General features: G+C 40.7%; 3 protein-coding genes across 3 annotated transcripts; 2 read left to right on the forward strand and 1 right to left on the reverse strand.

Annotated features, from left to right (window-relative positions):
* The first annotated feature begins 5,240 nt into the window (after positions 1–5,240).
* Positions 5,241–7,774, forward strand: LOC105669025 (putative nuclease HARBI1). The gene is made up of 3 exons (XM_067360990.1): positions 5,241–6,349; positions 6,453–6,690; positions 6,798–7,774. Exons 1-3 carry the CDS (start codon positions 5,940–5,942, stop codon positions 7,518–7,520), a joined length of 1,371 nt encoding a protein of 456 aa, XP_067217091.1. The 5' UTR covers positions 5,241–5,939; the 3' UTR covers positions 7,521–7,774.
* A 337-nt stretch (positions 7,775–8,111) lies between these two features.
* On the reverse strand, positions 8,112–11,576 carry LOC137001816 (uncharacterized). The gene is made up of 3 exons (XM_067360991.1): positions 10,153–11,576; positions 9,835–9,967; positions 8,112–9,754 (listed from the first exon to the last, which is right to left on the reverse strand). Exons 1-3 carry the CDS (start codon positions 10,216–10,218, stop codon positions 9,444–9,446), a joined length of 510 nt encoding a protein of 169 aa, XP_067217092.1. The 5' UTR covers positions 10,219–11,576; the 3' UTR covers positions 8,112–9,443.
* A 5,898-nt stretch (positions 11,577–17,474) lies between these two features.
* On the forward strand, positions 17,475–18,677 carry LOC137001829 (uncharacterized). Its single transcript, XM_067361006.1, has one exon. It carries the CDS (start codon positions 17,475–17,477, stop codon positions 18,675–18,677), a length of 1,203 nt encoding a protein of 400 aa, XP_067217107.1.
* The last annotated feature ends 2,185 nt before the right edge of the window (positions 18,678–20,862 follow it).

Genomic DNA, 20,862 nt, shown 5'->3' on the forward strand with positions numbered 1-20,862 from the left:
TATACTTATAATATACACTCACCCGAAAAAAAAGCGGTACACTGAAAATGTGGGAAAAATTCATCAAATTTCAACTGACGATAACTTCGTAAATAATAAAGATAGAAAGTTCTATAAAATATGGAAATGAAGCTAAAAATCTCTACTTTAAGAATCAATTTATTTCAATGTTGCAAAATAAATTTATTGAAAATGGCGGATGACAAAGCGCGAGCATGCAAAATTGAAAAATAATGGTTCGAGTTTGCGACGGCACGGTATAAACAAAAAATTGTAGCTTATTGGGATCAAAAGGTACGAAAGTACAGAGTCTCCTCTTTAAAATGCTTTTTTATGCATCTCGATACGATGATTTTTCGCCGAGAGATTCGCATTTGAAGAAAAAAGGCAGATTCTTACTTCAAATGCGAATCTCTCAGCGAAAAATCATCGTATCGAGATGCATAAAAAAGCATTTTAAAGAGGAGACTCTGTACTTTCGTACGCTTTTGATCCCAATAAGCTACAATTTTTTGTTTATACCGTGCACCGTCGCAAACTCGAACCATTATTTTTCAATCAATTGTTTTGCATCCGAAGGAGATGTCTGCAGATCTTTTGTGATTTCTCCGCCCTGACTTTTTGTTTATGCTCGACCGCACGTTGCGAGAAAAGTGCTTGATTTCTGCGATGAAGTTGGCATAAATCGAATGGCCAGCAATGAGTCCAGATTTAAATCCCATTGAACACCTATGGGACAATATTAACAGAAAAGTACGAAATCATATACCTGCTCCTCAGTCATTGCCAGAACTTCGAAGAGTTCTTGAAATAGAGTGGAATGACATTACGCAGACTGAAATTAGAACACTAATAAGAAGTATGCCTCGTCGCATGAATGAGGTAATACGCGCACGAGGAGGTCATACCCATTATTAATATACGCGCGCGCACACACAATTGTACACGCACCACCGGGAGGGTTTGGAGTCGTAAAATATCGTGGATCTAACGAGCCATGAGGTCCTTATCCCAGTGGTGCACGCGCACACACACGCATGCACGCGCACGCACACACACATACACACACACGGACGCACGGACACACGCACGCACACACACACACACACACATACACACACGTGCCTACATGTGCACACGGGATCAGATTTCTGCCACGTCCACGCCGTTGATCCTGGGTAACGCCAAGAGCAGAATTGACACTTATAACCGTAAGGAGAGTTTGGAGTTTTAAAATACCGCGGAGCTGATAACCACAGATTTCTTATTCTTGCAATTCGGTCTGGTTCAAAATTGAATATCTCGGCACGTAATACAGCTAGCAGGATTTTTTAAAAACCATTTTAAAAGTTTGGATGTCTAGTGTTCGAAAATTCATAACGCAATAATGTGTGATAACTTTCTCCAAAATGGCGGATGACAAAGCAAAAGCATGCGAAATTGAAAAATAATGGTTCGAGTTTGCGACGGTGCACGGTATAAACAAAAAATTGTAGCTTATTGGGATCAAAAGCGTACGAAAGTACAGAGTCTCCTCTTTAAAATGCTTTTTTATGCATCTTGATACGATGATTTTTCGCCGAGAGATTCGCATTTGAAGTAAGAATCTGCCTTTTTCTTCAAATGCGAATCTCTCGGCGAAAAATCATCGTATCAAGATGCATAAAAAAGCATTTTAAAGAGGAGACTCTGTACTTTCGTACGCTTTTGATCCCAATAAGCTACAATTTTTTGTTTATACCGTGCACCGTCGCAAACTCGAACCATTATTTTTCAATTTTGCATGCTCGCGCTTTGTCATCCGCCATTTTCAATAAATTTATTTTGCAACATTGAAATAAATTGATTCTTAAAGTAGAGATTTTTAGCTTCATTTCCATATTTTATAGAACTTTCTATCTTTATTATTTACGAAGTTATCGTCAGTTGAAATTTGATGAATTTTTCCCACATTTTCAGTGTACCGCTTTTTTTTCGGGTGAGTGTACATTTTACTAGGTGCGCAACTAAGTTTCCGGGTTTTTTTATCAATGCAAAATGGAAAATTTCAAGAAAAATACAAAAAACGGTTTATTCAAAGTATCGTCCCTCGCTAGCTACACATTTTTGCCATCTCTCTGGCAATACATGAATACCGCGACGATAAAACGACGCGTCTTTGAATCGAAACCATTCATCCAACCAGTTTTGCACTTCTTCGAAATTGGCCAAGTGTAGCCCAGCCAAGCCATGCGCCATCGATCGGAACAAGTGATAATCGGAAAGGGCCAGGTCTGGTGAATACGGCGGGTGCGGTAGCAGATCCCATTTCAGAGTTTTGATGGTGTCTTGGACGATGGAAGTGCGATGGCACGGAGCGTTGTCGTGCTGCAATATCATTCGTTCGTGTCTCGTGTCCCATTCTGGCCGTTTTTCGAGCAATGCATGGTTCAAATTTATCAGTTGTTGTCGGTAGTTGTTTGCGTATCATCTTCATCCAATAACGCTTGCAGATCCTCAAATGTTTTTGGTTTTCCGGAGCGTTCCTTGTCCTCAGTGTCGAAATCGCCACTTCTGAAGCGTTTAAACCAATCTTCACAGGTAGTTTTCGATGGTGTATGTTCGCCGTAGGCTTTCTCAAGCAAACGACGTGCTTCAGCTGCATTTTCTTTCAAGTTGAAGCAGAAAAGCAAAGCTTCCCGCAAATGCTGTTTATTTAGCACAAAACTCGACATCTTTATTGTTAGAAAAAATATTTTTGCGTTGCGATATGTGTTGGTATTATGACTGGTTATTGTTGACAGATGTCCAAGTTAATAAAAAAACACAACTTTAGACATGTATATCGACTACATGTATCGTTAGCGCCATCCATGTGTAAAACCCGGAAACTTAGTTGCGCACCTAGTATATACCTTATAGTTTAAAAGTATCGTAGTAATTTAGTGGAATGTAATAGTATGTAAAATCGCAGTATATATTAAAATTATTGAAAAAGAGTAAACTGTACAGAATTTTATATTTTATTTCATTGTCAGTCAAGTCGGGCCAAGAAAGTAGAGTCAGGGTAGATATATGTTAAATAGATTGATTCATTCACTGTTTTCGTTTCATAAATTATTTTCCCGTGGTCACTACAAACAAAACTTCAAAGCGTAATATGCGCTGATAGCTAACTTGCATATGACAACGCGCTGCGCACGAAATGCAGCGATTATCTATAAGAGTGTAATGTGGAAGGGATGCTTTAGTAACAATTTTAGTTAACTTTTCTTTCTCAAACATGTAATAACATGTCATTTTTATATATATTTTGCGACTATGCACAACACAAGTGCGGTATAAACGATGCGTCATGCAGCGCGACGCATATAATGTGATACTGATGATTCATTTTTGAAAGATGCAATTTTGGAACATAATAAAATCATATATGGTTGAATTCAGCGTAAAAAATGCTACAACTTTTGTTATTACAAAAATTTTGAAATTCGAAAAAATAATAACAAGAAGTAGAGGTAAATTAAAAAAAATTACATTTTTTGAAAATCCAACTACACAGTTATAAAGCCCATTACAAGCCATACAACTTCTATTTGAAACATTTTTTTATATCTCCTACGGTTTTGGCGATAGTTACACACAAAGAAAAAAACCGTTTTTTTTTCAAAGGGGTGTTTCACCCCTTAAATTTGAGTTAGAGCCGCTATAAAAAAATACGTGTCTCTTCAAATTGTATGTTTTACAACATATTTCAAGGAGAATCAAATCGGGAGGGGACACTTGTGAACGTTCCCTTGTTAGTGAAAATATAGGGGGCCGATGCTGAACCAAAAATAAAGGACTCGGAATTGAAAAAAGGCAGCCTTGAAACTGAAAACCTAAGAGTTTCCTGTCCTTTTATGAATAGATACGAGAAAATATGACCTCTAAGTCGATTGAGGCTAGAAAATCCTTCGGGGAGAGGAGGCGGATTACCATCTTTCAGTCTTCCAGTTTAAAGTGCGGTGCGCAATTAAACTAGTTAAGACCCTTTAGGTTGAGAATAACTCTCCATCTTCCTAACGATTTTTTAATCACAAGGTATGGTGATAAGAATTATCCTTTGCAGTCCACTACCTTCTCGATCGCCCCTATATCAAGCAATCTGCAATTCTCCTGAGCACAACCCCGACCTTCAGATCTGGAAGGACACTCGAAGGTTCGCTGCTTTGAGAAGGTGGTTATTGCGTGAAAAGGCAGCCTGTTCCCCTTCTAATGTCTCCTCGACCGGGGTCTGGAACGGAATGGTCGGCGACTGCTGCTTGCTGTCCTTGTCCTTCTAGTCGTCGCTGTCGACTGTTTGACAGGGGCGCGGCCGTTTCCGATCTGGCCGGCGCTAGCCGGTGGTTTGATAGGTTGCTGAAAAATCCTCGGGATTGATAGAGTCGACCTGACTATGTTCTTTGATGATTTCTCCCTAGAAGCGGCCTTTTTTATCTGTTCCCCGAATGAGGAGCCAAAAAGGAGATCATCGACCGGGATAGTGTCTGCCGTGTTTGTCGCAATTTATTTGAGAGCTGGAGTGATTTGCGCTCTTCTAGACAGCGAGAAGTGATAGGAAAGATCGGTTAGGATCTTTGCTCCTTCGTTAACCCTCGTGATAGCGAGGCGAGGCTCTGTGTTCAGACCTTTTGCGTCTCTAGGCAGAAGAGATCTGAGACTGCTTCGCCCAAGTTGCACAAGGCTATGACCACCTAATCCTGATTTTTAGTTGCAAAATCGTCTCTCTTGACGATGGCGTTATTCCTAGTAGCCATTCTACACTCCTGATTCAGTGTAGGGGCCTTAAAAAAAAAGATACTGCCTCGGAGGGAGGGGGATCTTTTAAGTGACACTTTCCGCTGATCCGCTGCAAGATACTTACATGATAGTTCGTGCCATCTCTGTGTTATTACCTCATTCTAAGATAAAAACTCCTCTCCGTCGAGGTCGGAACCAAACAACCGTCTGGCGAGATCATCTGCGGTATCCCTCGTTGGGGCAGAGGTCATGGGCAGAGAGTCCTCCTGCAGCAAGACGTGCTTAGGCGACCTGGGTAGCCATTTGCCTTCGCCGAGAATCTGGACCGTCTTCGTGGTAAGAGAGTCGGTGTTCCGATTAATCGGAAAAAAGGTTGTGCCGTCATGCCGCCTGTATTTCGCAAATACAGATCCAGCAATATCATACACACCTATCTGAGGGCCCGCAGGCCTTACTTGGTTCCGATGGATGCCAAGAGATTATCCTCCGAATCAGATCTCGTCTGAGTGGGTATCTGGCTCTGCACCTGACCCTTGGGCTTCCTGGTAATCCGCCATGGAGGCCAGTGACACTGATTAGGAGGGGCGACTGGGCGCTCTAACCCCACTTTGTGTCAGAATCTCGATCGAGCGAGATATTTTATTTTCCATGCCCGTCAGCCGATCCCTGGATGTGATCGTGATAGTTTCCTCCTCTTTGACCCGTGCGATGGCCTTTCCCATCTCTGAAAAACCCTGGAAATCACTAAATAAAAATTATAATATTGTAACCGTGTGTTGAGGAATCACACAACAGGAAAACAAATGACAGCCATAAGTGCAGATAGGCGCGCCTCGGGGCAGGAGAGCAGCGCCTAATTTGAATTTTTATAGGTTAAAAAACCTGTTGAGGATAGCGCAGCGCGGAACGCTACTACAAGTATCTATCCGGACGAGACATTGGCCGGTATTCATAGTCCGTTCTTATATTCAAGATCGTCTTAAGGTGCAATTTCACGTAGCGTCAAAAAGCTAGCGGCTACCCCCACTCTGTGATACATTTCCTCTCAATAGTAAGCTGCCGATAAAACGCCAGCCGCTAAACGCCCGCTACTTTTTCATGGAGCGAAAAATCGCTAGTTGCTGTGGATTTATATTTTCTGTATTTTTTAAATTTTTTCTATAGATTTAAATTCGTGTATGAAACTGACAATTAGGATGCGTGTCAAAGTGCGTTTAAACTGTCCGAACAGTATTTTATCGACAACATTACAAAATACATTGCCATCAGTAATAGCTAAAGAGATTAAGAAACGACGAATACTGGTGTTGTGTGCATTTATGCAAAAATTGCAAAAAAATGAAAAGAGACCGTACAGGAAGAAGCAATACTGGGTAGCACCATATCTAAAGGATCGTCCAGAGCACAGTTTTTATTATGTGTCAATTCCTAAACTGACCATAGAGAATGGAGTACGATTCCACAATTATTTCCGAATGTCCGCAACACAATTTGAGGAATTGTTATCTATTGTTGGACTGCTATTGATAAAAGAAAATGTTATTCGAGAGCCCATACAACCGAAAGAACGTTTGATGATAACATTAAGGTTTGTAAATGTTAAAATTACTGCAAATTTTATACAAGAAACTTGTTCACTGCTTTGATATTGTTTAAATATTATATATCTTTGTATCTTTGCAATGTTCTAGGTATCTTGCTTCTGGCGATTCAATGACGTCAATGTCATACCAGTATCTAGTTGGGGTAACAACAGTTTGTAATATTATTCGAGAGACATGCGAAGCAATTTGGAGCAATTTGTGTCCTTTGGTTTTATCATCAGTATTGTCGGAAGGAGACTGGCTCGAAATTGCAAATAATTTTGAAGAATTGTCCAATTTCATTCACTGCATTGGTGCTATCGATGGAAAACATGTAACAATTCAAGTATGTGTTCAGTAGTATTAATAGTCTGACACACTGTACCGTACCAGTTATCGATAAATTATTATATTTTCAGTCTTAAAAATAATGAATGGCTAATTTTGTTCCAGTGTCCCAACAATGCTGGTTCAACGTACTACAACTACAAGCATGCTCATAGTGTAGTATTAATGGCCATTTGTGATGCACGCTATATATTTCGTTTTGTTGACATCGGGGCGTACGGACGACGAAGCGATGGAGGTATTTTCGGCGACAGTGCTATCGGCAAGAACTTCAATGCAAACCGCATGAATGTACCGAAACCATCAGCTGTTGCAGGAGGACGAATTTTGCCATACTGTCTCGTGGGAGACGAAGCATTCCCTTTAAAATCATATTTGCTTCGTCCTTATCCAGGCAAGAACGGACTGACATCGGAGCAAGATATTTTTAACTATCGGTTAAGCCGTGCGAGAAGGTTTATCGAAAATACTTTTGGTATTTTAGCCAGCCAGTGGCGGCTATATCGCAAACCAATTATTGCTTTCCCAGAGAATGCTAAATTAATGGTGCAGGCGACGGTTTGTCTGCATAATTGGATCCGCAAAGACGACATTGATAAAAATGCATATGTTTCTGCGGGTATGGTGGATGAAATTCATGCCAATGATCCAAATAGTTTCACATCAGGTTCTTGGCGAAGAATCTTTGAAGATGGTTGTGCTTTTCGAGATATTGGTCATTGTAGCTCGAATACCAGTGCGCGAAACTGTATTCAGATGCGCGATGAATTTTGCGATTACTTTTGTAGTGAAGGAGAGGTACCTTGGCAGAATAACCGACATAAATAAAGAAGTATTATTATAAACATGTATTGAGTTATTTTTTTGTAGTTAGTATATTATATATAAATAAATTACAAAAATATATAACATATATAAATTATCATTTAATATATTATCACAAATTATCACAAACAGTAGAAAAATTACATAAAAAAGTTATATTCTAAATCTTTATTTACAACTTAAATCTAGTTTTGTCTCTGACGTTCTTCACGCAGCACCTCGAGTATTCGCATCATCGCCTTGTCCCGTGCATCTTCGCTCAGGGCATCGAGCTTGTGAGCAACCGTGGTGCAGAATCCAGCAGACGGATTCTGGGCATTCTGCTGTATATCAATATTTATGGGCTCCTGTATCAACTCCCGTATTTCATTTATAAAATTATCCTCTTTATTCCTTTTTCGACGACCTGAAAGAATAAAGACATTTAGTTTTATGGTACCGTGTTATTCATTCTGATAGTAAAGGGTGTCTACAAGGAGCTTAGTCTTAGTCATAAAGCCACTCATTGTAGATGATCCATAAATGTAAATAATGAATCTATAGGCGTATTGCCTAAGGATCGTGTTCGACTTGGTTGAAAGATATTGAGACCAATTTCTTAGAAAAATATATTTTATTTTTCCTCGTCAGAGAAGTAGAGTAATGTACAAGTTTTGTGTTTGATTTGATTAAGGGCGCCAGAGGCGCTTTCTCGGCAAGAGTGTAAGGCCGAGAATCAAAAGAAAAATTGACGGGCGCGGTAAGAAATTACCGGCCGCGTCTTAGTGTGTTGAACGGGTCCTAAAAAGGACGGTTCAACTGAGTTAGCTCGTTGCAGCCCCTTTCCCGGCGTCGGTGGAACTCCGTTCGGGAAGTGGTCTTCCGTCTGACAACTGCTCTCTGAGCAGGCTCTGAGCGGTGAAGTCTGTACTGCGATGGATCGAGTCTCTGGTGTGCTGGTGGTGGCAACCGTCTCGGCTCTCGGAATTACGGATTGCTCCGTGTACCGAGGAGAGAGAGGTCTCCGAATTCGGATGTCGCCTTGAGTGAGCGTGTCCCTTGGTGGTCGAGTCAACCGGACGCAGAACTCTAGTGGGATTAATTTCCACACTAGAGACTGAGGAGGTGACGGCGAAAGTGGAGTATCCGCGGGCCGCTTGGTTGAAGTGCGTGGCCGATGCTGGGACTCTGCTTTCTTTTTACACGCCTTGCGAGGCAGTGTGAGAAAAACGGCGAGACTATGTGTCTCTGTTAGATTCTGCCGAGGCAGAGTACGACTCAGTTCAAGGGCCCTGGGGAGAGCTCGCCTTGAAGCGAGTGAGTGAGGAAAGATCTGCGGAGCAGCTCTTTTATATCTCGTCGATCGAAGCTTGATCGCGAGAAGGTTCTTCACCGCCTGCGCAACCTGGCGGTGGGTCCGCAAGCTTGTAACTGGTAGAAGGCCTGCGGCGCGTAGCGGCGCCGCGATGTATTATACCGCGTCAGTGCAGCGGTGTGGCGGTGAGCCGCCACAGAATCCAAAAAATCTTACGTGATGTATGTGACACACTACTCATACTATCATCCACGCTATCACAATCAGCATCAGCTGAAGTGTCTTCATATGCGACAGAGATGTTTGACGTCGTTCTGAAATGACAAGAAATATTTTTCATTAATTCATGTATATGTAGGTACATTATTTTTATTATATTTATTTTTATTATGCACAGTTCATACATACTCATTTTGAAGATTTATATCTTGAAGGAAGCTCATTCTGTCGAAGTGAACCCACTTCGATATCTTCTTAGCTGCTGAGCCACTTGGCAACTCCGCACTTTTTCGATGCCTTCTGAATGTATCTGAGAGGGACTTCCACTTCCTTTTGGCTTCAACTAGAGTAACCACATCTGCGAAACAAGAATGCACAATGAGTCGTAATAAACCTTATTACACATAGATACGTTATTTTAAAAAAATTTTACCTTTCATAACTGCAACTACATCCATCCACAACTTCTCTTTGTTCCGAACACCTCTTTCTACAATTGGAAGCTTGAAATTCCAAAGAGGCGGTCGTCTTCGAATCGCCTCAATGAGACGTTCTTCTATAAATATCTTCCGTAAATTTTCATTCTCCGGAAGATTTTCTATGTTAAATTCTTCCTCATTCGGAATTCCTGTCTCCTGAATATTCTCTTCTGCACATTCTGGCATCTCCAAAACATTTTGTTCAATGCCGTCCACAAGGCTTCTACGCAGAATAGTTCCGTCCTCTGCACATACAAAAACTAACAGTACTAGCACACGTATTAAACTTTTAACAATAGTATGCATTTTATCATAAAGTACTTACCACACTGTGGATAAAAATAATGCTGCTCGTCCAGATAATAATGTGTAAAAGATTCCATGCACGGGTGGCTCTGCATTTCATCGGCCTTGCAAATCATCTCGCACAGCCCACACGTATAAACAATTTCCATTTCCTATAAAGCAAAATACAATATTAATTCCATGCTTTGCAATTCCAAGGACGATGTATCAGTTCAAACATTAAATAGAGGCTAAATAGAGGTTATGTACAAAGATATGTTACTGCAAATCCTTTCAAGCATTAGGCCAATATACAATCTATTAAATAATTAATATTAATAACACATTATACACAAACCTCGTTCCAATGTTCACTGTCGTTGTCGTTGAAACTCATTTTTTGTTGATACAACTGATACAACATTCAAACCAATTCAAACACGTCTATTTTTCGCTCGAGTTGGGCCTTTCCGAACTTCAAGCGGCAAAACGACGCATCGACCAAAAGCGCCAGAGTGGGGAGAGCCGCTAGCGTTTTGACGCTACGTGAAATTGCACCTTTAAGCACGAACTTATATTCGCTCTCTTCGTCAGACACAATCTATGTGTGACGAAGAGAGCGAATATAAGTCCGTGCTTAAGACGATTTTCAATATAAGAACGGACTATGAATACCGCCCATTGCATAATTAATATACGTATTCGATGCTTCATATGTGATACTCCTGCCAGATCTTTTGTTAAAGGTAATAAGCTACATAGAAAATATATTTATTTATTGTTAGACAGTAAAATAGAATAAAAATATTTATTAGTATTTATTTACAAGTACTGTTAATTTTAATGGTTATAGTTCGTGTTTAAAATGTACGATTACGGGTGAATATTATTATAAAGAACATCGAATTAGTTTTCCATGCATAGATATGCCTAGAAGAACTGATGCAACTTTCCGCAACAGAACCGATTCAGACCATCATAAAATGGATACACCTTCGGAAAAACTTCCAATTGACATGATTAAAAGTATTCCAGTATCCGATTCATTGCATTTATTAGACCTAGGTATAATAAAACGTTTATTAACTGGCTACGTGTATGGAACTTTAGGCTTGAAAACTAAGTGGTCTGCAAATGTAATTAAATTAGTGTCTGATTTTCTCCTTCGATGTAGAATGCCAAATGAAATTCATCGAGCTGTTAGAGCACTTGATTGTTTAAAATTTTAGAAAGGGACAGAGTATCGAACCTTTGGTTTGTACCTAGAGCCCATTATATTGAAAAATTATCTATCCGAGGAAATATACCAACATTTTATGTTATTTTTTTGTGGTATTGTAATCTGTTATAGCAGATCATACTCAAACTATTTACATGTAGCAGACAAGTTATTTAAAACCTTTATACAACATTACATTAAAATTTATGGTATTAATTCTATTAGCAGTAACATACATAATCTTTGCCATTTAGTTGATAAAGTAAAAAATTTCGGCGATTTATCTACCTTCAACACATATCCATTTGAAAATTGTTTACAGAAAATAAAAAAGTTATTTCGGACAGGAAACAAGCCATTGCCGCAAGTAGCTCGACAAATTTTTGAAATTATTAATTTAAAACAAGCTCAAAATTATAATAATAAAAAATTTCCTATTTTAAAGAATAAAAATTCTGGCAACAATTGTGGTCAAAGTAAATATTAATATTTTTTTAACAAAGTCGAATTAATGGACGGATTAACACTAACAAATGAAAACAGAAACAAATGGTTTTTAACAAAAAAAAAAAAAATGAAATTATTGGTATGAAAGACGCGACGATCTTTGAAAATAAAATTGATATATTTGGTTCATGTTTGAAAAAAGTAGGTAATTTTTTTGAAACGCCAATTGCATCATCTTATTTAAATATATTTTGTACAAACCGCAAAGAATATTTGCCTAAATGGTATTGTTAGCGACTGAAGCGCTAGTAGTAGTAGTGAAGACAATATGGCGATAACGGAAATGAAGCAAGAAATAAACGAGTTGGATTTTTGTGCAAATTTGTGTGTACTTAATTCTCCAACATAAAATTTTGGCGCCCAACAAGAAGCATAAACTCACGAGAGAGTGATAAGTGGAAAAGGTAGATTGAGGACCGCGAGGAGAGTGTTAACAACGAAACAAACACGCCGTAATGCCACGAGGTTAGAAAAAATGGCGAGTAGCAACGAGTGCCGGCGTCGTTTGTGCAAGTGAACTCGAAAGATACGAGACGAAAACAAGGGTGTAGTGCATAGGCTATGCCTATGAAACAGCAAAGAGATCCATCATCAAGAAGGATTTGAGCATTTCGTTGATGAATCTTGTCTACAAGAACAAGAATAACGTTCTTTGTCGCGCCAGGTCGCGCATCGCATCGTTATCATTGGACGCAAACGCGAGTGTCGCGCCGAATCGCGCATCGCATCGTTGTCATTGGTCGCAAACGCGGGTGTCGCGCATCGCAACATTGACATTGGCTTATGCACAAGAGTATTCGCGTCGAGTGCTTACATTTATTCCGTATCTTGCGCGTCAAGAATTTCAAAGAGTTGCTCGCGTCAGTTAGGTGCTTTATTGTAGTCATCAAAGGCCTAACCTCGATATCATTGAGACTTTCGCGGCGTTTGAGTGCTAAAAAGGGATCGATTGTCGGCATCAGCTGACAGTTAGGTATTCTAAGCATCATCTTATCAGTTGAAGTGATCTAATTAAAAAGCAAAATGGCAGATTTAAGAAGATTAAAGCAAAATAAAGCGACCATAAAGGGTCAAATGACTCGAATTAATAATACTATAAAAGAAGACACCTCGGCGTCCGAGGTCAGGGTGAAGTCAAAGAAGATCGAGAGTCTATGGCGTTTGAAGAGGTGCAAGAAAAAATTGATGAGATAAAGCTGAGAGAAACTGGAGAGGATGGAAGCGAAAATTTGATTTGCGCTGAACAAGAAGCAGAGAGGCAAATCTTTGAAAACATTTATTTCGAAACAGCGACGAAAATTCAAACTATTTTAGATTTAGCACAAATGGAAGCACAGGCCAATAACCAAGCAGAAGCTCAGGCTGCCATGGCCGCAGAGCAAGCGAAGCATCAAAACATGCGCGGAGACCAACAGGGACAAAACGACAGGCGTTTGGATGTCAGACTTCCGACATTAAAGCTTCCAAAGTTTAATGGCAATTACAACGAGTGGTTCCTATTCAAGGACGCATTTCAGTCAATAATTCATGACAGTACATCTCTTACAGCAATACAGAAATTCCAGTACTTGCGGAGTTTGTTAACCGGCGAGGTTGCAAGTTGTCGGAGGATTAGCAACGACTGCAGCGAACTACGAGAATGCATGGGGTCTGTTGGTACAAAATTATGAGAATAAGAAATTTCTTATTAATACGCATCTTAATCAATTGCTTGATTTTCCAGTTATATCGAGAGACCAGCAACCATGAAAAAGCTGATTGTTTACGTTAGAACGCATTTAAAGGCTTTGCAGACACTCGAGCTTCCTGTCGATCGATGGGACGAGCTATTAATATATTGGTTGAAAAATAAAATGGATTTCAACACCCAAAGAAATTGGGAAAAAGAAAGCAACAAGGAAAGAGAACGCCGACCAACATTGGAGGAGTTTTTGACATTTTTGAGTGAGCGTTGTCGAACGTTTGAAATGATTGACAAATCTAAAGGGAAACAAAAAGCGTCAAAGACTTTAGCACCGAAAAAATAAGAGAAAAAGATAGCTTTAGCATCTACGTCTCAAGAGAGTTGCATAATTTGCAGTAAGAATCATCAAATCTACAGATGTCCGGACTTTCAGCAGTTATCTGTTTCGGATAGAATAAAGGAAGTAAAAGCAAAAAAGGCATACATAAACTGCTTAAGCAAAGGTCACTTCGCAGCAGCTTGTAAGTCGTCAGCGTACAGGATGTGCCAGAAGAAGCACAACACGTTGTTACATTGGGAAAACAAAGAAGAGCCGGCAAATAATCAAAATTTAAAGGAGAGTCCATCATAGAAGTCGGTTGTCATGCACAACACTCAAGGTAACATCTCGGAAGATACAGAAAAATCATCCACAGAAATCAACCTCACAAGAAAACCCGCGTCGTGCGTGATATTGTCAACGGCTCGAGTCGCAGTTGAAGACAAGATGGAAATCAGCAAAGTTGCCGTGTGCTTTTAGATGCAGGCTCTCAATCAAATTTAATAACGCAAGAACTCGTCAACAGGCTGAAGTTAAAGTGCAAAAAACAAAGCGAAATCATAAGCGGAATAAATAAATAAATCGAAACCGAATATCGGGAGGACAGTAGAAATAAAGATCAAGTCAATGCGCACAGACTACGAGACAACAATCGAATGTCTTGTGCTGCCAACTATAACAGAAAGACTTCCGCAAGTCAAAATTAACACAAGGTTGTTTTGCTTGCCGGAGAAATGGCGTCTGGCAGATCCAGACTTTCACGTGCCCGGTAAGGTAGAGATATTTTTGGGCGCAGGACTCTTTTGCAGCTGATATGCAGGGATTTAATTTAGCAAGCAAAAAGAATACCTAGGTTGCAGAATACGTCACTAGGATGGATTGTAGGAGGGAAGCTCATCGACGCGAGGTCTGAGCCTCCCAACAACTTCTGCGGTCTTATAACAAATGCAGCGCTTCAAGCTCAACTCGAACGTTTTTGGAATCAAGAAGAAACGCGCGAGAAACGATGTCTTACAAAAGAGGAAGCTGAATGTGAACGGCAGTTTATCGAAACAGTTGAAAGAGACAATACCGGCAGATTTATCGTAGCGCTGCCAAAGAAACCTGAAGTCGAGCTAGGCGAGTCAAAGAATCAAGCAATGAGAAGATTGTATACACTAGAAAGACGCTTAAAAATGGATCCAGACATGAAGAATGCGTATATTCAGTTTATGAAGGAATATGAAAAGCAACAGCACATGTCGCTTGTCTCACCATACTCAGAAAAGAGACCTGAACAATCGTACGTGCTTCCGCATCAACCAGTGATTCGGCCAGATAATATGACGACAAGATTGCGTGTCGTTTTCGACGTTTCGGCCAGAACGACTATCGGGACGGCTTTAAACGATAAGTTGATGGCGGGACCGAATCTCCAGAACGATTTATTTGATATAATCTTACGCTTTCAAGCGCATCGCTTTGTTATAACAGCGGATATAGCCGCTATGTTTCGACAAATACTTGTACAAGAAGCTGATAGGGATCTTCAAAGGATTCTTTGGAGACAAGATCAATCGCAACCTATTCATACTTACCGACTGAACACTGTAACATACGGTACTGCACCAGCACCCTACTTGGCCATAAAATGTCTAAGACAACTGGCGGCCGAAGACAAGGAGTTTCCATAAGCAGCAACGGTCTTAAGAGAAGATTTCTATATAGATGACGATTTAACAGGCGCTAACACAGTGATGGCAACCAAGACTTTGCAACAGCAACTGTCTCAATTACTTCAAAAGGGACAGTTTCAGCTGAGAAAATGGCGTTCAAACAATCAGCAAATATTGGAGCGTCTATCGAACGCCAGTAATAATGACAGTCTGCTGAAAATAGTGTGACGTGACGCTTTTCGAGCGCCGTCACAAGGGCGATAGCCCGGCCGAGGGAGCAAAAGGTCTTGGAGTTGCTCCTCGCGTTGAGAGAGCAACCCGCAAGACTCCACCATTTTTGCGCGTTACTTTATATTTCGTTCCCATTTTGTATGTCTATTATCGTTTAAGTTGTAACGCGAGACCCCGTGCGGACGGCATTGCGTATTTTGTGCCTCAGGACGAAGATTCAGCATCGCCATAGAGACCGGACGCCGGGGGATCATCAACGGGTGTCACGAGTTAGTGATCCCGCAGCAGAAAAGGTCAGGTACCGCGATCCCGTCGCCTCCGCCATCCAAGCCCTATCGACTAACTTCGCTTTGGTTTTAGCCACAAACTCACAAAGAAACGCAGCAGCGGACCTCGCCCGGCTGCAGACGGCACCGAGGACTCCGAGGATGCTGCATCTGGAAGGACCGGAGTATGGCCCGGCCAGCCTAACCAGTCTCTTCCGGGAACATCGAATTATCAACGCGATCCGAACCGGATGATTTGAGAAAGCCACAGAAAGCGAGGGGAGGGGGGGGGGCGCCTTGGATGAACTGTGGACGGTTCTCAGGGGCCCCCTTTTCGGAAAATCGGCAGGATGCGCGAGAAGGCAACGCGGGATTAGAAGGACCAACTTGCAGACCCGAGAAGAGGCACTGTTCGGTGTGCCGTTAAAAAGTGAGGATGAGCTCCAGGACGCTTCCGACGCCGAAGACGCCGACTTGATGTAAGCCGCCTCTCGGGTAGCCGTAGAGTTCCGCCCGGTTATGGCTGGTAGCGTGAGTCTAAAACTCTGTATTCTGTGTCTCTCACACAACTAACCGCGATTTTGTTACCGTGAGCGCGTTTTTGGCGCGCTCAGTTACCGCATATCCAGCCGGCTCCGGATATCGCGTCAAAGTCTCTAACTTGCACGAATCAAGCACCGACAATCTCTCTCTCGCTACCGTTTCTGTTCCCGTTCCGTTTCGTTATCGGGTTACCGTACCGCCTTTCCGTTACCGCCTCTTTTTTTTTTATAATACAGTTTTTGTTACCGTTTTTCGCATTATCATAGTACTGGAAGTACCGTGATTGAATGTCCGCGGACGGATTTTGCTCGGGAACGTTCTCCGCGAGACCGCTGTTACCGCCACTTTAGCGTCTCTGCAAGAAACGAAACGAACCCGCGAAAATAGCCGCTCCGCGACATATCATTTCTGGCCGTTAGGCTATCGTCGTTCGAATCATATTTGTTTGGCCTTCATCGGTCGCATTGCATTGTCGTGTTACGTGCTATCCGTTTCGCTGAATATCGTCGGATCAGTTGCAATATGTCGTGATCGCGTTTCCGAAATTTCATGTAGTTACCGAAATTTGCTCTTGTTACCGATTTTGTGGGCGAATTGCCTTACTGCCGCTGTATTAAACTATTTCTGTTGTATCGGCTTAGGCCGAACCATTTACTCATCTTTAACCCTTGTAACCAATCGTTGAAATATATTATTGTTAAATCTTAATTGCTGAGTTGTCCTTGTGTTCGCCTCTCACTCCAGATTTCTAACGCCGAATAAAAGAACTGCGCCCCTCTGCCAGATACTGAGCGGGGAGCGGCCGGATATATTAAAAGAATTATTGAAGTTACCGTTACCGTGGTGCGATTATACGCACCTGGCGTCCATTTCCGGATACCGATTTCGCGAGTTACCTTGCTTCCGACGTGCGTGGAGTACCGCAACTTACCGAATCGTGCAGTTATTGCCGATTTCGCGAGTTACCTTGCTCCCGACGTGCGTGGAGTACCGCGAGTTACCGAATCGAGCATCTGTTGCCGATACCGCGAGTGACCGAATCGAGCATTTATTGCCAATACCGCGAGTTACCGAGTCGTGCATTTATTGCCGATACCGCGAGTTACCGAGTCGTGCATTTCCTGCCGACACCGCGTAAGTTACCTAACTCCTGAAAACGTGGAATACCGCGGGCTACCGACTTTCATTGGGCGTGCTCCCTCGGATCTGGCGTGATTCCGAGGCTAGTTCACGTCGCAATAGATAAAGAAGGTGCAATGAAGATGTTAGGCCTGCTCTGGGACGCGAAGTCTGATGATCTACAGTACAAAGTGACGATCGAAAAATTTGCAAAAAATACAAAGCGTCTGGTGCTGTCCAAGATAGCCCAAATATTTGACCCACTAGGATTGTTGGGACTAGTGGTTATCGTAGCAAAATGTATCATGCAATCAATGTGGAAGTTAAAAACACGCTGGGACGAAGCTCTTCCGCCGGAATTGCAGGCTAAGTGGAACGAATATTACAGCTTGCTGCAGCAAATAAACGACGTAAGAATTCAGAGGAATATCAATCCTAATAACGAAGATTGCAAGTTTGATCTCTTCGGCTTTGGAGATGCATCAGAAAGGGCATATGGTGCTTGTCTCTATGCCGTTTCTCAAAGTGCCAAAGAAACAACGGAGTCGCATCTAATTTGTTCAAAGAGTAGAGTCGCACCTCTAAAAACGATCTCGTTACCAAGACACGAGCTCAACGCAGCGCTCTTTCTGGCCAAGTTGTGTGATACAACAAGAAACGCTTATGGTAACAAGATTCGGAACGTTCACCTTTGGAGTAATTTCACTGTAGTGCTCAGTTGGATTGCCAAGTCTCCAAAAGTCAGGAAAACTTATATGGCTAATAGGATCTCCAAAATCCAAAATCTATCGCATGACGTGACCTGGCGTCACGTCCCTTCCAAAGAGAATCCTGCGGATCTGCTTTCAAGAGGAATCATCGTGGAGACGTGGAGAAACGATCAGTTATGGTGGCACGGGCCTCAGTGGCTCGTAACTGGTCAATGGCCTCAGACACCAGCAATAGGTATCGATACGTCCGAAATGAAAACAATAACGTTGCTTACACAAAAGAGGCTAAATTATGACATACTGCAAAGATTTTCCGAGTACGAGAAACTTCAAAGAGTAATTGCTTACTGGTTGAGATTCAAGGCCAATGCCTTAGGTGCCAAAAAAAGAGGTTTCTTACAGTTGGAGGAGCTCGAGCATGCTGACACAAACATCGCGAAAATGGTACAGTGTGAAATCTTTTTATCTGAGTTGCAAGTTCTTGAGAAAGGACAGCAGGTACTCAAGGGAAGCAGACTGACGCCGTTAAGCCCCTTTCTGGATAAGGAAGGAGTGATAAGAGTAGGGAGGGCGGTTGTCAAAAGCAGAGGTGTCCGAGACTCAAAGACACCCGACAGTATTACCAGCTAAGCATCACATCACTACAACAATCATGAGGAAAGAGCATCTTCGACTTCATCACTGCGGACCGAAACAGTTGCTCTACTCAATACTAACAAAAAAATACTATGTTGAAAACGGAACAAACACCTATGCGTGCAGATGAATTTGTTACAAAACACGTGAACTTCATGAGCGGATGTTTAAAAATAGCACATACAAAAACTCAAGAAGTTACGGTTAGAAATGCAATAGAAATACAAGAAGATGTTAATGAAGATGATAACCAAATTATTGAACAAAATTACACAAGAAGCGAAAAACGATGTCCAGCTTGTGAAAATGGGCACGAACCAACTAGTGGACATGCGTGTTACGTATGCAAAAAGTATGTGCATGCTCTGGAAGGATGTTCCATATCACTTGGAGAAGAAGGATATGGACAGCAGCGAATATGTGTCAGTTGCCAAAAAATTAATAATATTCAAGACATAATTGCAACAAAGGAAATTGAAGACTGGCGTGGCTTGGCAACAGCGGATGTACAATCCAGAGGAAGATATTTACAAAAGGATAGTATACAAAATGAATTTTTATTAGAAAGCAATATACGTAAGATACCAATTATGAGAAATGGTAATAGTATATCTTTAAAACCAGTTCTTATTGGAAAAGAGAAATATTCATTAAAAAATACTTGTGCTTTTGATAGCATCTTACAATTATTTATTGCTGCTTATTTTGACCAAGAAAGTATTAAAGATCTTATATGTACTAAGATAGATATTAAATTTTTTGCGTTAATAAAGGATATGGTATCTTACGGCATTAAAAAATCATCGTATAGATTTCGTGCGATGATTTTAAAAGAAATATTTCCAAGTAAAATATTGCCGAATAATTGTAATCTTATTAATTGTGAAGTACACTGAGAGAAAAATCCGGTTAAAATTGATCGGAAAATCCATTCAAAAAGTAACAAACGGATATTATCGATCCCTTCAATCGGAAAAAATAACCGATAAAGGCTAAAATAACCGATCAAAAATATCCGATCAGAAAATTCCGATTAGAAAATATCCGATCTAAAATATCCGTTTGTTACTTTTTAAACGAATAGTCCGATTATATTATGTCCGATCAATAGATCTAACATCTGATCGGAATTTTCCCCTTAAATATACCAATTAATATTAATATTAATTTGTATCACTTCTTTTTCTACTTTGAGTTCTTCAAGAACAGTTCTAACTAGTATTACAATTCATTTCTTTCACTTCTTAATAATTGACACGTAATACACTATTATATACAAAATATTGCACACAATATTGCGTCACACTGCCTTCACGCTGCTTCGATGAGACACGAGACAATAGAGTACAGGCTCATGCACGCTGGGCCCATCGGTACGACTGTAGCACGACCAATCACAATCGAGTTACCAGTGCGACTTCGAAATGTGTACACATGTATTTCATCGGACTTCTGAACGGATAAATTGTATTTCATCGGATATTACACTTTATCGGATAATATTTTAATCGGATATAGTACATTAGATCGGACATTCAGCTTGATCGGAAAAAAAAAAAATATGAATGACATTGCACTTGATCGGATAAAAATAAGGTATATTACCTTATTTTTATCCGATCAAGTGCAATGTCCGATCATATTATATATCAATTTAAACGGATAAGTAAATCGCAGCTCATTATCCGTTTATATTTCATTGGAAATTTTATTTCATCGGATAAAGGCATCCATCATTTCATCAGATAGCCTCAAATCCAATCAAAATCAATCGGATAAGATGTTCAAACGGTTTTTCCGATTAGAGTCGCTGGATATTTTTTTCAGTGTAACGATTGGCTTTTTGTGCAGAAAATTGTTTCAAAAGTATCCATCGCTTCAGGAAGTGTCGAAGTGTACAAAGGGTTGTCCTGAAAGATTGAAAGCATTGCCACTAATTCAAGTTCAATTTACAGCATTATTGGAAAATAATTTAAATGAAATTGAAAAGGATATCACAATTCAAAGATTGCGATCTTGTTGTCAATCAGGCTGTGATGGGCTAGAAGATACCACAATTTCAAATATAGGTATTTGTTGTACACTATGGTTAATATATTTCATAAGAAAATTTCAACTTATATAATAGTGTGAAATTTAATTCATATAATAGTATTTTAGAAACAGATAATAGATTTTA

This window comes from Linepithema humile, unplaced genomic scaffold, assembly GCF_040581485.1.
Source record: "Linepithema humile isolate Giens D197 unplaced genomic scaffold, Lhum_UNIL_v1.0 unplaced_1, whole genome shotgun sequence".
Taxonomy (NCBI): domain Eukaryota; kingdom Metazoa; phylum Arthropoda; class Insecta; order Hymenoptera; family Formicidae; genus Linepithema; species Linepithema humile.